Source organism: Cydia pomonella, chromosome 5 (assembly GCF_033807575.1).
Source record: "Cydia pomonella isolate Wapato2018A chromosome 5, ilCydPomo1, whole genome shotgun sequence".
In the NCBI taxonomy this organism is placed as follows: Eukaryota; Metazoa; Arthropoda; class Insecta; order Lepidoptera; family Tortricidae; genus Cydia; species Cydia pomonella.
In genome coordinates, this window is record NC_084707.1 from 17,250,113 (window position 1) to 17,266,472 (window position 16,360).

General features: G+C 37.6%; 1 protein-coding gene across 1 annotated transcript in view; it reads right to left on the reverse strand.

Annotated features, from left to right (window-relative positions):
* The window catches only part of LOC133517869 (T-box transcription factor TBX20-like), a 104,047-nt gene that overhangs the window by 45,713 nt on the left and 41,974 nt on the right, over positions 1-16,360 (reverse strand). Inside the window, exon 4 of the mRNA XM_061851327.1 lies at positions 894-1,167. Within this exon, the coding sequence (XP_061707311.1) occupies positions 894-1,167 (274 nt within the window). The remainder of the gene's footprint in view (positions 1-893; positions 1,168-16,360) is intronic.

The window sequence follows — 16,360 nt, forward strand, 5'->3', positions numbered from 1 at the left end:
AATAATACGATGAAATGTTTAAGCAACATAAAACTTAAAAATTGCCTTTTCTTCACATGTCATAACTCAAAAATGCACAAAGTTCGACGACATTTCATAAGTTGATATACGTATTTATTTTTTATACTTTCATGTAACATTTTGCTTTTACCCATCACGGGACAATGGTAGCAGAAGCCAGCATGAAGAGGTCCTTTTGGCATTTTAATGAGATGTAAAGGAGTATCTACACCGTACATTTTGCCAAATAATAATTAGAGATAAACGCGCCTGACAGTGACAACGAAAACGGACCGGTAAAGTTTTAAACATTTTCACCAATCATAACAAACTAATTTATAACTAATAAAACTAATTCTAAGTTATTGTTATTCACACAAAAGACCCTATATACACTTTGCATACTAGTCCATGACTCTATGTATAATTGTATAATTATGCAACTGTATTCTTAAGTCACCTAGTTATTTCTCACTACTTACAATTAACTTGTCAATTACCGTATCTAAAGTTGTATGTACACTACATAATACATATTGTGTCCCACGATAATCTTAATTAAAATGTCGTCACGAGAAAAACATAAGATAAATTGAGTATGGAACGAACACATTTGTCATGAAATAAACAATAGAGCATACACAATCGCACATGACGCATAATTCATACTTTTATGTTTTTTATTACTAATAAAAAGTACAAATAGGTAGTAGTAGTTAAAGGACATTCAGCCTGTAAAAAATCAACATAGAATGCACTTAAACTCTTAATATCATTCTGTACCTATTCCTACGTAAAACGCAAATGGCATCACATTATAATTTTTAGAACCATGATCCAATGTGGATGTTACTGAAAAAGTGGGAATAGGTCATTACTGTCATAAAACTTACCTGTCCATTTTTATCCATCTCGTTGTTAGTGAGCTTGACCTTCTCGAAGGAGACGACCTGCTTGCGCAGCTGGTCGCCGGAGAAGGGCGAGTCGGGGTGCGGGTAGAGGCGCGCGGGCGCGGGCGGGTCCGCCTTGCCCGCCACCAGCCACGAGGAGCGGTGGTAGGCGTAGCGGTAGCGCTTGCCGTCCACCGGCACCACGTCCAGCAGCACCGCGTAGCGCGCCTCCGCGCGGCACCCCGCGAACGACACGCGTACCGTCGGGAACATACGTCTGTAACAAAGAATAGAAACATTAGAATTTACCCACACTACATTAACACGTTTGGTGCTACGAGCAGGCCGATTTGTAACATTTAAATATTGAAAAGTAGTATTGGTTGTTTTACAAAATTCTGACAATCACCTTCCATCCATTACACGAGTCACTAAAACATAAAACAAGTTATCTCAATAATGTCTTATGCGGACATTAGACTAAGGAAACAGTTTAATTGTTAAAACAAAATTTATTAATTTCGTGAAAGTTGGTTTTAAACTTAATTTCTTTCAAAACAATAATTCTGTGGCCCTAGTGAAAAAGGGTACAAGTCTCTGGCAGTTTAGGTGTATAAGTGTTATACGTGGAACTTACTCCCCTTTACACCTGCGCTGCCAGAGACTTGTACCCTTTTTCACTAGGGCCACAGAATTTATCCTTCTCACAAAACTTCAAGGAATCCGTTATAAATTTACAAGATATAGCTACATATACTTTGAAATATTTTATTATGGGGTCTAAAATGCAACTGCAATTAAAATTCAAGCCATAATCGTTTAATGGGATGGAATATTAACGTTATTGCGACAAATTATAACGGCATAAAACATAAAAATTTCAACTATAAATTTGTGGGTTTCCAACAAAACGGCCCCCGCGCTAATGACCTCATAAGGACCGACCGAAAACCAAATTAGACATTAAGAATACAAAAAGCCCGAAAGTGCTTTACGAGACTAAAACACATGCTCGCATTAAAAAAATATAATTAATGCATCTTCACAAAAACTGACCAAGATCCGGGGACGGGCGGTGACTTGTATAATTATAGGGTGAAACGCGAACTAGGAAATCAAACAAATATGATGTATTCGATTTTAATGCACCCTTAAATGGGCTGAAGCGCTTCCTGCCCGCGTCTCGATAACATCTCGCCACTGCTTATTTACGAGGAGTTTCTTTCATTTTTTCATTAAATATTAAACGGCACATTTGTAAGGACCCGAGCCCAAACAAGCGGAGCTTGTCTGATTAGATAACCGTCAAACAATTTGTTCGGCGATCGGTCGGGCGCTCCAGATAGTGACACATTTTAGAGACTTACCAAACATGACTAACGAGCTAGGTATAATAATCGGAATTTATTTATTGAATTTCTTAAGTGCGAGCAATAAAATCCAGGAGTAAAAGAAAGAATTATTAGCATCGATAAAACACGGTACGATGTCATCCCTCTTATAAGAAAGTATGATAATAATAAATAGAAGAGACCTATAAAAATCTCGGAGGCCGCGAGAGGCACGACGTCGATAAAGCAGGCGTATTGAGGTTGTCGCGAGTTAAGCACTAGTCATAAATAAATCGTATTAAGGTGTGTTTTGAATGGTTCCGTATCGGGTCGGGATCTCGGGTTCGACAATAAGTCCGTAAATGTCAACCTCGTTTATGAGTGTGTCGTTAAGCGAGTGTCGCGACGCGCATGCCACCCACCGCGCACCGTGTAATGAGACGCATCCATCATGGATAACCATCGATCCACGCAACTTCCATGCGACACCCACCAACTTGATGCTCGTCAATACACCTAACACATGAGATCACTCGACCTTGCTTTTAAACATGATTCTAAGGATGAGCATTCAAGAGAAATGAGCGAGGTAACGGTATTACTTATGCCCTAGCTCGCTCAACATCATTCACCATTCATCATTCACGCGCCCTTATTCTGTCTGGCGAAGTGTTACTAGCTTACTGTACTACGATATTCGCGTTTTCAAATACAATAAGATATAAACATATAACTTTTACATTCAAGCTATTTTTATTGGTGATTATTTAAATCATTTCAATTGTCTTTGCAAAATGAGGTCACAGAAACGGCCCCGGAAGTGATTAGAGTACTTCCTCGATTTTAATTAAATAATTATCTGACAAGAAATCATCGAAAGTACGAACAGCAAGTCTGTATTTAAAACAGCCGATGACGGCAAATTTTCAAAAGAATTACTTTAACCATTAATTTCAATGAGCAATTAAAGTCAATGCTGGTGGAACAAAGGTAACAATTGCGATATTAAAGTGGCATTTCACGAGTAATAAAGCTGGCAGTGCCGTCGGTCGGTGGCTTATTTACATAATTCATTAATAAACGTCGGTCCGCGATGCCCTCGGATAAGCTTAACAAATACCGAATATCTACAGTGGAGTCGACAGAACACAGTTGCGCGAACTTTGAAATATTATATTCACCGTTATATTACAAACACGATAGCGAGCAGGGGTGTGGACGCCTTGGGAACATTTAGAGCTTGCAAGTGATGGAATTCCATGCCAGAGACAATGTCAAAATATGGCTTATTAAAAATGATTAACGGTAGCCCAGACTGCAGACAAATAAATAGTACAGACAGACATCTTCATACAACATTGCGTTAATAATCAATGACTGTCTCACATTCGCTATTTAGAGTCACTTGCTCAGCAAGAAAGTCAAGAGTTAGAATAGATTACGTCGTTGTAGTATGAGAAGAGGTCACTAAAGAAAAAGAGTTCATACGCAACTTTGTAGTTTCTATTAGGTATTTAACTTGTCTCTGCCGACCCGTAGCGATGCCTAAAGAAAAATGATCGTTGAAGTCTTTTATACGACCACATTATCCAATGATAACTTGCGGTTTTAAACGCATACACTCTTCCTTTTACTTTCGTATTTTACATATGAAATTATATAAATTGGTCTGAAGTGTCCCCTTGGAGGCAAGGTCAGAGTCGGTGTTTGTATTGCAATTATTTATTTACGTATAGGTTTGCGGCAGACCGCAGTTTGCGACAGTGGCAGCAGAGGGCGGTAATTTAAGGGAATGATTGCCTATGGACAACCGCTTCCGGAGTGAGGCGCGAAACGTGCCTTCGTCTTCAGCACACAAAATTATTACGTTCGTTAAATTGACATTTATATGCAACTGAAATATTGAAATTCATCAGTCGAAGTAAATAGTTAATGTTATCTTGTTCATACATACATAGCAGTCTAGTTCAAAACTTATATAGTTACTAGTGACATTAAAGTAATTGTTACAGTGGCGGCGCGTCACAAATATTCGTAGAGAATCCGGAGCTAATTTTGCTTTCCTTTTATCCATGAACCGATTGTGACAGTACTCAACGGGCTGAAATTACACAAGCCGGTGGGAATCGAGTTCTTTGAACGATCCGCCACTGTTAAACAATAAGTTCGTTCGATGGAATATCTAACCGGAAATTTAGTTATATGGTGGCCTACACCGTTTTCCCTAATCGAAACTAGTTTTAGCTGAAATTCATTTTGAATAATTAGTGAAAACTAGTTTTCACCAAGGCACTGCGAAAACTAGTTTTGAGTAATAAATTCTTGTTAAAATTACTTTTCATCAAGGCCTTACGGAAAACTAGAGAAAACGCCTTTTCACTGAAGCGATATTCTACTTAGTTTTAACTACGGAAATGAAATTTATAAAGGTTACGTACGTTTAATGTCGTTTGAACTTATGTATGTTCTTAGGTATTTATTTATGACAAATGAGGTGCAACAAGTATGAAATAATCCATAAAACGGAATGATATTCGTATGCGCAAGCTGTTTACGAGTATACACTTTTTATTACCATGATTTTACGATCTATTAAATTGCTGCAGGTCTGTTATGCACACATTGAGTTTAAGAATTTATCTACAACGAAAATTTACATATAAATACAAAATAGATGCAAAAATGATTAGATAAACCTCTGTTAGGTTCCATTGGTTTATGGAATCATTGGAGAGTATTAATTACCTACTACTTTATTAGTTATGTTATTATATAACTAACGACTTTTTGTGGGCCGCTGATGCGTACTTACCTGGCCGTGTGTTTCCATTGGCTGTGAAAGTCTTGGGTAAGTCGATTTTATCATGGACCAGTGTATCGTGATTTCGAGATCCGTAACAACTACCCGTATTCCCAGTGGGCGTTTATAATGGTACACTTGGATCTTCTCGCCCATGCTCGTAAAGCGATCGAAATGACCTCTGCATTTCATTGCGTGCGCGCCGCTACGAATGTCATTATGTAGGTATCGTAGTGTTAAAATATGCCGCGTTTTTGTTACAATTACTGTGCTCGAACCGACCCCGTTTAGCAAGCATATTAATTGGCTTCCGATAATTAATAAAAAACTAATTTGCGAGGACAAATAATCCAAGAAATAGAACACTGCTTAATATGGGTATTCAGCTTTCTAGTTGAAAAAAATGTTTTATGGCTTTATCCATCACCCATTAATTGCCAGTGTTTAGCACGCAGTGTGTCGATACAGGCGTGGCCTTTGTACAGTCAGCGTCAAATTTTTGTAGCAGTCAAAGTGGCCAGCTCATATTTTAATGCCAATAGCAGTCTGGCAATCCATTTAGTAACATAAATAAATGGTGTACCGAAATATTTGGCTACTTTGGTTGCTACAAAGTATTTGACGCTGACTGTACATAAATATGGCTACTGAACCATGCGATCATGCTTCTAGGCTATAAATATATCTAACTGACTGGAAGAAGATGTCTTAACTCTTATTTCTGGTTTGTTTATGTGAAATACATATAATAGAAATTAATATATATCTACCTATTAAAAAATAGTGCAAACTAAAACAAAATATTATTATTATACTAAGTATATTCTAAGTATGTAGATACAATCAATGTTTTATTTTTTTCAACCGCAGCTGTGTAATTAGGAATTATTAGGAAGGTAGGCATTAACTAAAAGGTCATGTATGAACGTTTGCACAAAAATATCAATAAACTTTCTATAAGGTTATAAAAACACAAACTAATAAAACTGTTAGCGGATACTTCAAGAACACCCACAATTCTGACACATCAACCTCAAGCACAATAAAAATATACCGTGACCGTTTGTGCCAAAATATTTAACACCTTAGAGCTGGCAAAAAACCGATTCGTCACAAGGGTCTGACAGATGGACCACCTATACGAATTACTAATTGGAATACACGAAAATTTAACAAATGAATCGGCTCATATTTTAATGCCAAGGTCATAATATAGCAGTCTCGCAATCCATTTAATAACATAAAATAAAACATCTACACTCTTTTTTTTGGGTTATCTTATATTACATAGCAGTAGAATTTTAAAAAATATAGCTGTTTCTCTCTGGTTCACTGACAAGGGACTCTTGCCAAACTATATTTACATACATAGAAGGTTATGCTAAAATGAATATTTTTGGAAATATGACCAGTAATATAAGAATAAATAATAAATAAGTACTAGGCAACGATATACATAAGTATATAGATAAATACATAGAAAACACCCTCGACTCAGGAACAACTATCACATACAAATGCCCTTACCAGGATTCGAACCCGGGACCATCGACTTCATAGGCAGGGTCATTACTCACTAGGCCAGAGCGGTCGTCAAAAGAAAAAAACAAATATGTACATACCTAACTTACACTTGCTTGACACAATAACAAGGCTGCTCATGGAACACATCGGTGCAGAACCCCAAATAATAAATATTAAATATAAGCAATATACTCGTATATTCCAGTAAGACTCTTCATAATTATTATTTACTCTTATTATAATAGTAGTTTCCTAGGAGTGTTTGATCAATAAATGAGAAATTAAATGATTGCTGGTGCTTTAATAATTAAATAATGTTCCATATAAAATAAGAGTTGGACCGCAACGAAGCCGTCTCATTATTCTAATGCAGTTTTCACCCTGAAAAAAAGCGGCCAAGTGCGAGTCGGACTCGCCCATGAAGGGTTCCGTACCATTTATGACGTATTAAAAAAACTACTTACTAGATCTCGTTCTATTCAATTTTCGGTGGAAGTTTGCATGGTAATTAATGTACATATTTTTTTTTAGTTTTATCATTCTGTTATTTTAAAAGTTACAGAGACACTCGTATATCGATATATATTGTATTATATTGTATATTTATTAGTATATTAGGTATTGTTTTAATACTTATATAAGTAGTATGTGTGTTTGTATTTAATAGTCTCCATATTTAGCTCCTTGCACTACCTGTTGACTTTTGTATGAGTTCGAAATTTCCTGCTACCTAAAGGTTATCTGGAAGAGATCGCTTTTTAGCGATAAGACCGCCTGTTGTTACCTGGTTCTATTTTCCTTTAAAATTCATTTGTAGTTTTACATGTATGTAAAATGTATAACTGTTGGTGCAATAAAGAATATTTACTTACTTACTTCTTTGAATCGGGCCGTTAGGGTACTTGTCAGTGACACGCTAATTTATGACTGCTATCCAACGAGTAGGTTTGGTAAAACATGTACAGTTGAAATTTTGGCAATCTAATACACATGAATTATATATTTAAGAAAGACAAAAGATCCAACTTTGGTATTAAAAATGTTGGAAAATCACCTTGAACAGGTCGCGTATTTTTTAGGGTTCCGTACCCAAAGAGTAAAACGGGACCCTATTACTAAGACTCCGTTGTCCATACGTCCGTCCATTCGTCCGTCTTTCCGTCTGTCACCAGGCTGTATCTCATGAACCGTGATCGTTATGCAGGTGAAATTTTCCCAGATGATATCTTTCTGTTGCCGCTATAACAACAAATACTAAAAAAACAGAGTAAAATAAATATTTAAGGGGGCTCCCATACAACAAACCTAATTTTTTTACTCGTTTTCATAGATGGTACGGAACCCTTCGTGCGCGAGTCCGACTCGCACTTCACCGGTTTTTGCATGTTTTTTTTTATAACATTTTTCCGAATATTACATAGAATTATGCAAAACTAAGACAGCAAATTACGTTCAATTATATTGTAAGTAATTCAACATTAAATAAGATTTCAACCCATACATGAATAAGAACGGATCTCTATAGCTTGTTTAACAGTCAAAACCTTTGTAATAGAACTTATGACCTGACTAAGTAAACCTTGTTTACTTCCATATACCAATATCAAAACATTTATTTTTATTTTTGTTAAATATAATTTGGTTATTTTGAGTAATTAAACGCGTGTTTATTTTACAAAATAGTAAGAACCGTGTACGCGACCAGTTTTAAGTCGGCCTGAAATCGATGGTCTCCTTTGGTCAATCATGATGATACATTTGCGCAAATACGCATGTACGCATACGCAATGTGTTTTAAGCATCACAGACAAATATTTATCAAATACGTCATCAAGGTACAAAAACATTTTTTATGAAAAATAACCAGCGCACAATCCCCCACAAAGACATGTACATTGTAAATGTGAACGAATACTATGATAATTATAGTAGCCTTGTAAAATATATCTTAGGGGAAATACAAGGCTAAATTGCATTCATGTTGGATTAGGAAGATTGGTCAGTTTGAGATTGGTTTTAGTCCTTGTCTAAAGAATCCTATTCATAATACTTAATAAGTAGTAGATTGCATTAGATTTTATAGATAAGGCAGTAATAAAAACAAGCATAACCTGCAGTTTATAGACTCACTGCATTCATTTTTAATTACCTACTACAATTATCCGTGACCTTCTAATATTCCTATTTATGGATAATTTTACAACGTTGTCTAAACCGGGCGCTATCATTATTTTATTGCAGTAGTTGCCGTACACCGCTACATAGTCATTAGCATATTTATATGTTTAATGATCATGATTAAAGGTGTTAAGTTGTGAATTTCAACCGGCTAGGTATAGCTAACTGTAGTAGGTAAGTGTTGCAGTGAAATAAGAACGAAAAATACACAAGATTACTAAACGCCTTATCTAGTGTTTTACTGTATCTCAGTGTCAACCTCCTGTATTTTTCGAAGACCGCATCGGCGGAAAACCTGTATTTACAATTTGTAAGACACATTATAACATTAGGAAATTGAATAAAGGGCTCCAATACCTATGGATTCCTAAATCCACCACTGGCTAACTAGAAACCAAATGAAAAACCTATATTTAAGTATGAATATTATTTATGTTGTGAACCTGTTCTGAACGATGTAGCGTTTGTTTCCAGTTCGGAGTCAATTCGTATTTTTTACTATTAAAAGATAGTACATACAATTAACAACAAAAGCTTTTATAAGTTAATTCATGAAAAAGATTGTTCACCTAGTAGGATTCGTCCACGCAACGACGCGACGCGTCCCATCCGACATTCGCACATTAGTGTCGCGTGTGCCGCGTCAGCTGTCACTCACGCGTCACGTTACGTCGGCACGCGGCGGCTCTTCCCAAACAAATATCCAGTTACACTCGTGTGAAGTAGATGAAACAATCCTCCGCCATGCAATTACTTAGTCTGCTTCAATTCTCGCAAAGTACAAGTGGTTATTTGAACGGTAGAATTCCGCTGATCAGACGGCGAGACTCGCCACTCTTCACTCGCCCGGCGAGTGCATTTGAAGAGTGACGATCGTTTTGTTCACAGCTATTAATAACACACAACTGACACAAACTCATCATCATCATCATCATTTCAGCCGAAAAACGTTCACTGCTAGACAAAGATCTCTACAACAACGAACGACCATTCGCTGCCCTTAACCAACGGTTTCCCGCGACTTTATCCAGATCTTCGGTCCATCTAATCTGGGCCCATCCCACGCTGCGTCTTCAGGTACATGGTGGCCACTCGAGAACCTTTCTGCCCTAAAGCCATCAGTTCAGCGAGCAATGTGACCCGCCCCCTGCCACTTAACTCTGGCAATTCTCTGAGCTATGTCGACGACTTTGGTTCTCCTGTGGATCTCCTCACTTCTAATTCGATCACGCTGGAAAACACCGTATAAGGTCCATTGTGAGCGACCACGTTTCTGTGCCATCCGTCATCACTGGAAACATACACTGGTTGAAGACTTTCGTCTTAAGACACTGCGGTATTTTGGACGAGATGTTACGTAGCTTCCCAAACGCTGACCATCCAAGTTGGATACGACGAGCAACCTCTTTCTTAAAGTTGTACTTACCTAACTGGACTGTTTGTCCCAGGTATAAATAGTCGTCAACAACCTAAATGTAACCATTATTCTATCCCGAGATAAGCCAGGCATAAAGTAGGTACATAACTCAACATGTTTTCTTATTAAAAATATTTTTTTATTTTTCAAGACATAGAACCTAGTACGCATTAATCCGGTATGGCTCTACGTAAACAAAACAGCAAAATCTCTCAAAACAGGACCCCAGCAGCGCGTCCAAGATTAAGCCACGCGAACTGTCAACTGTCAAACCGCCATTTTAATTCCTTTGTAAATTATACAAATTGACACTTGACATGTTTTGTCGTCTCCCGGGTAATCGTGCGAAATGGAACTCCTCATTTTATTACTTTTGTCAAGTGGAGGAGGGTCTCGTCTCGAGCTATCTTGTCGTTCAATCTCGTTGTATATTTTCATTTTGTTAGCTACCGAGTCGTTGGTAGTCTGATTTGTTGAGGTGTCGAGCGCGTTGATTTATTTCCAAGTTTATAAGCACGTATTAATTTAAATCGTAAATATACAGAGCCTTCATCAGCGAAATTTCAATTTTACGATGTCGTTATACATGAAAAATAATGGAGACATAAATATTATGAAAAGTGACGTTTAGTTAACGACCTCAACGCAATGTGCGTAAAGTAGCCGCGCCGCGGGGCGCCGCACGCGGGAAAACGCTTTGCTAATTAAAAATATTCCTTCTTTGTTTTGGATTTGTGTTGTGTTACGTTCACTGGTGGTTAATTTACACCATTAAACGCCAAGTGCGGACATTTTTGCTATAAGACATTCACAACAATAAATCGTATATAATATGTCTAGGAAGTATGTACATACCTAGTTAGTTAGTAGTACATTGACAGATAATACTTTGGCAGGTCAAATAATTTTTTGAAAGGTGTAGATGATTTAAAACTGTATTATACAAATGACGTCACATGTTTCAGAAGCTGTGTTATGATTACACAACATTCCTTCCTCAGTCATTTCTAAAGACTGACAACTGTTGTATGAGCAAACGTTTCGAGAACTCCTTATTGACTGGAATAAAGGAATGCTTCTGAAAAGCAGGCCGTTAAGCAGGTTAAGAGGAAAGACGACGGCCGATTCTCCATACAAACGTAGACCCCATTTTCCTCTCTGGGTATTGACATTCTGGAAAATATTTTTACATAATTTGATGTGTATTAACCATAGCTATGCCTTTACGTTTGACTTTTTTCGATTCTTGTATTATTATAAAAAGTAGGAGAGAAACAGATTTCATACAAAATTTTAAATGCTTTCAACTTTTATAATAATTAAAAATTCGAAAAAAATCAAACGTAAGGGCATAGCTGTAGTTGATAAGTATACAACAAATTGTGTCAAAATATCTTCAATAATGTTAATATCCATAGAGGAAAATGAGGTCTATGTTTGTATGAAATGGTGATTTCGCGCGGGTTCTTCACTTTCGTCTTAAACTAATTCGCGTTTCTTGGTAATTATCTGTTATAAATTTACCTAGTTGGTTACTAAGTTCTGTTACTCGATTTACAAACTCTTTATTTCCGTTAAAACAAATGCTACCGAAAAAAAAAATTACATAATGTGGTGGATTTGTGAGCTATAATTATATATCACACATAACGCTTATCTCGTCGTATCTATAATGAATTGGGGCCTAAAAGAGAATCGTATCGCAGTAATTGCGTTGCACAAATGTGGGCACCCGCCAAACATGATTTTGAAGTTGCTTGTAAACCTAAAAATCAACAAACAATTTGTTTATCGCACAATTAATAGATACAATAGTACTCAGAGCTTCGATGACCGCAAGAGGTCTGGAAGACCACGCACCGTTCGGACCCCAGCTCTATTAAAGGCAGTGAAGGCGAGAACTGCAAGAAACCCCGTCCGGAAGCAAAAGTTGTTGGCAATACAGATGTCTGTGAAGAGAAGCTCCCTAAAAAACTTATCAGTGAAGACCTTGGACTACACGCTTACCGCAGACAAAAGGTCATTTTTGTTAATGGACGATTAAAGACTATGAGGCTAGAGAGAAGTCGCGTGCTATTGAAGCGGTACGCACAAAATGGCCACCGAAAAATACTATTAACAGATGAAAAAAATTTTACCGTTGAAGAATGTTGTAACCGTCAGAATGACAGAGTGTATGCAAAAAACAGTCAGGCGGCGATTGCGGCTGTTCCGAGAGTGCAATGAGGCCATCATCCCTCTTATGTGATGATTTGGCTGGGTGTGTCATACTCAGGGCTAACACAGGTTCATTTTTGTGAAAAAGGTGTGAAAACTGGGGCCAAAATTTACAAGGAAACCGTTCTCGAACCAGCCCTTAAGCCACACCCTATTACAAAACCAGCCATGGGTCTTTCAACAGGACTCAGCTCCTGCACATAAGGCAAAAACAACTCAAGCCTGGTTTCGAAGGAACAAAATTAACTTTATTGCCCACGAAGACTGGCCGTTCTCCAGCCCGGACCTTAACCCCCTGGATTATGTCATATGGCAGCTTATTGAGGAGAAAGCCTGTGCTAAACCTCACACAAATCTTGACTCCCTCAAGCGGGCCATAGTTAAGACAGTGACGGAATTAGACATGACAATCGTGCGTGCCGCTATTGATCAAGGCCAGAGGCCATTTTGAATGATATTGTCATATGTAATTCCTGATTTTGTGTACTTCATTTTAATATATAGTTTATTCAACTTTCGTTCGTATATTTTATGTAGATAAAGATTATTGCAGTAACAGAATTTAGTAACCAACTAGGTATAATACATATACTTGCTTGACCATTTCTAATCCTAAAACTTGGGTTAGGTGCTTGTAGTGACCACAATGTAGGTACTTAATGCATTAGAATGTGATACATTTTCGTATTTTACCCAAATTAAGTTTATAGTAACAAAATTATCTGTGTAGTTGTTGATTTTCGCAAATAAAACTACTTGTTTGAGAACATATAATCGTTACCACCTTTACCCTTTAGTGTGGTAAAGTTTGGCAAGTGGCTAAAGGAAGGTAGTCGGAAATGATTTAAGGGTGCACATTAAAGTTTTATGACGCGGCTGGTTGGCGTTATATTTTATTATCGCCCCCCGAATAAAACCGCTTGTGCATCGAAAATGCACACTTTCCGAGATCGAAGATAAATCAAGCAAACACACCGCGAAGCAATTTTACCCCTTGGGTAGTAACAAATTTGCAATTATATTAGTGCAATATAAGTTTTTTTTTTTGTTGTAGGCAGGTAGAGACAAAAGGGCACAAGTTAGTGTTATGTAAAGCAACATGACATACACATATTATATCAAAGTAGGTACTACTTTGATATAATGATTTTGTATAAATATGACTAATATAACATGTACATTGTGAGAGCGTTTTTACATTGTCTGATCCGATATCGGATGTCAAATAGGACCGCAAAGAAGAAAAAATTTAAAAACCGCCTTTTTTCCTTGTTTAAATGTTTATTGTCCAAAGGATAACGTTAAACCAAAAAGAAGTACCTGATGCCATAGAGCACTCTCTTGCAGCTGCTTCTCTCCAAGGATCAACCGACATCCGATATCGGATCGGACAGCGAACGCTCTTAATCTAACAAGTATCGTAGAATGGTTGATCGCCGAGAATAAAGACAAAATTAATGATTGTTTCAGCTCTATTAAGTATGTTAGTACCTACAATCATTGTCTTATCGATGAACATCGTTTTTTAATATTTCGCTTTCCTGTACAATTATACTGATCGCGTGTTCGTTTAGATGGTTAAGGCCTGTAATTTTGCTAAGCACAAAAATTGCGCGCAACTTTGTTGTGGAAAAGGAGAAACGCATTAACAGCCTAAGATCCATAAACATTGTTATTTCCTATTCGTTTCGCCAGAGCGATGCGAGTACACTTTGTTTTTCTGGCATTGGACGTCTACCTGTAACGGACTCTATAATGTTAATTAGTATCAAGAAGCAATTATAAAACGGTTAGCATTAACAAGCCGCTCCTAATGATTATCGCCGGAATCTGAGGATGACGAGTTTTATGACGCTTCCGGTCCGCAGTAAACTTAACTGCGGCTATTGTCAGAACGCATTCGCCGTCGTAAATCTACGGGCATGCTCATATTTGATGGTGTGACTTAAATACAAACGGTCTGATAAAAAAACACATCGTTAAATGACTAGTTGGCATTATACTCGCTCGCCACTAATGTTGATGGGTTCTATCTAGCTCAGGGTTCTATCAATAAATTCTTAAGGAATGAACCCTGAATATTGCAATTTGTTATGTACCTACATTTGAATAAATCGAGTGCTAATAAGGCCAATTCTTCTTATTATATAATATTTACAAGTTTTGTATAGGTAGTACCCACGACATTTGATAGCAACATCGGCAGCATTTTAGTATAATAGGCAGGTATACGTAATACTCGTATATAGGTAGTATATATACCTACCCGTCTACTGCTAAACATAGATTTTTAACTATATAATATTATACAACGCACAAATTTCATGTCTACAGAGATTAGTCGTATCGAGAATGTTGGAGGCCCGCGGGTGTTGATGGGCGGGCGGTAGGATTATCACCGCCCGCCCAATTGTCGCCTGTCGACGTCACGCAAACGACTGATCGATAGCGACTTCTACCGCCTTCTACACCCTGATAAATGGGCCCATTCAAACGAACATGAGCCAGTAGTAGACGCTGTACACCCAGCTGCAAAAGTGCATCCACATCTCATTCATGTGTCCTTGCATCTTTGCAGCTCTCTGTACATGTTTAGTTCTCATGGATCCCCAGGAGTCTCCACTCTCAGAATAGTGGGTCTAGAATATAAAAATAACAGGTGTATAGGAAAAAAATAGAAAATGTTGCAATGCTCATATAATTAGAAAATGTTCGTATGGATTATTTAATACGGTCGGAACTCCACTCTCCTCTTTTAAATGCTAACAAAAAGTTTACGATTACGACCACAAGAACATTATCAAACAACGCAAGCATTTTGAATTAATCTTTAATTTATCGCCATTTGATCAGCGTATCGAAAACACGCTCGCACTTTGCTATACATTCGTTAACCGGAAAAAAGTAGGTACATAAACAACAATGTGGGAAGTTAATAAAATAATCTCTGTTTTTACACGCGATATAAACTGTAGTGATTGTGGATCGCCCGATACATCATGCACAGATATACAATTAAACCATTTCTCATGCTCATGATGTATTCGCGTGACACGGCGTATACATGCAGATATTCCTGTTCCGTGCACGAGTCTGAGCAAGTTCTACATCAGTTACGTAGGTGATGCGGCAGTGCGTGGCGGGCGGCCGAGACCCGGTGTCGCCGCTAGGGATAGGCGAACTTGTGTCACACTAGGCAAATGCCGAACAGCCACGGATACTTTGAACTTTGAAGCGACCACACGAAGAAGTAGATGTTAGTATTTCAGAATAATAATTATAAAGATAAAATCCCCGGATAAACTTAGTGATGTGAAATATTTGAAACATATTACCGGGTAGCGGGAATCCGCAAAAAAACTAGTCACCAAGGAACACTGATAAAAATATTCCCGCGAATGCACTCGGGTAATAGCGCTGTCCGCAGCGATTATCGCGCGACTAACATCCGTCGGACACGCCGTCGTCCGTACGTGATAGGTCTCCCCGTGCGTTTATGATTATCGCAATATCGCTGAATTACTACATGCAAATAAAACGATATTCTGTACAACTGAACATTAGCACTTAACACCTGACATGTTCAAGTTGATAAAACAAATTATAGCTCGCTTAAAATATAAAAACGTTTAAATAGGTCACGCAGATAATAGATTTGAAATAAACTGAGTAAATATTTATCAGACTTAACAGCCTCGCGGCGCGAACGTGCAAGTCCCTCATATATGTAGGTACTGCCATTAAATCATCAACCTCGCTTTATTTCACACGATTTTTAGTTGATTTTCAAATGATTTCTTCGATTTAGAAGTTCCAAGACTATTCTCTAACACGCGTTAAATTATTATTTTTAGGTTTATATGCCTACAGATAACGACGAGAAGTTTTAAAACAAACCAAAGGCTTAGAAATGGGGAATAATATTGTGTGATTACCCGGTGTTCATTATAACTGGCAACATCTCGGAGGAGATTAGCCGTCATAATTAACTGTTTTACACGCT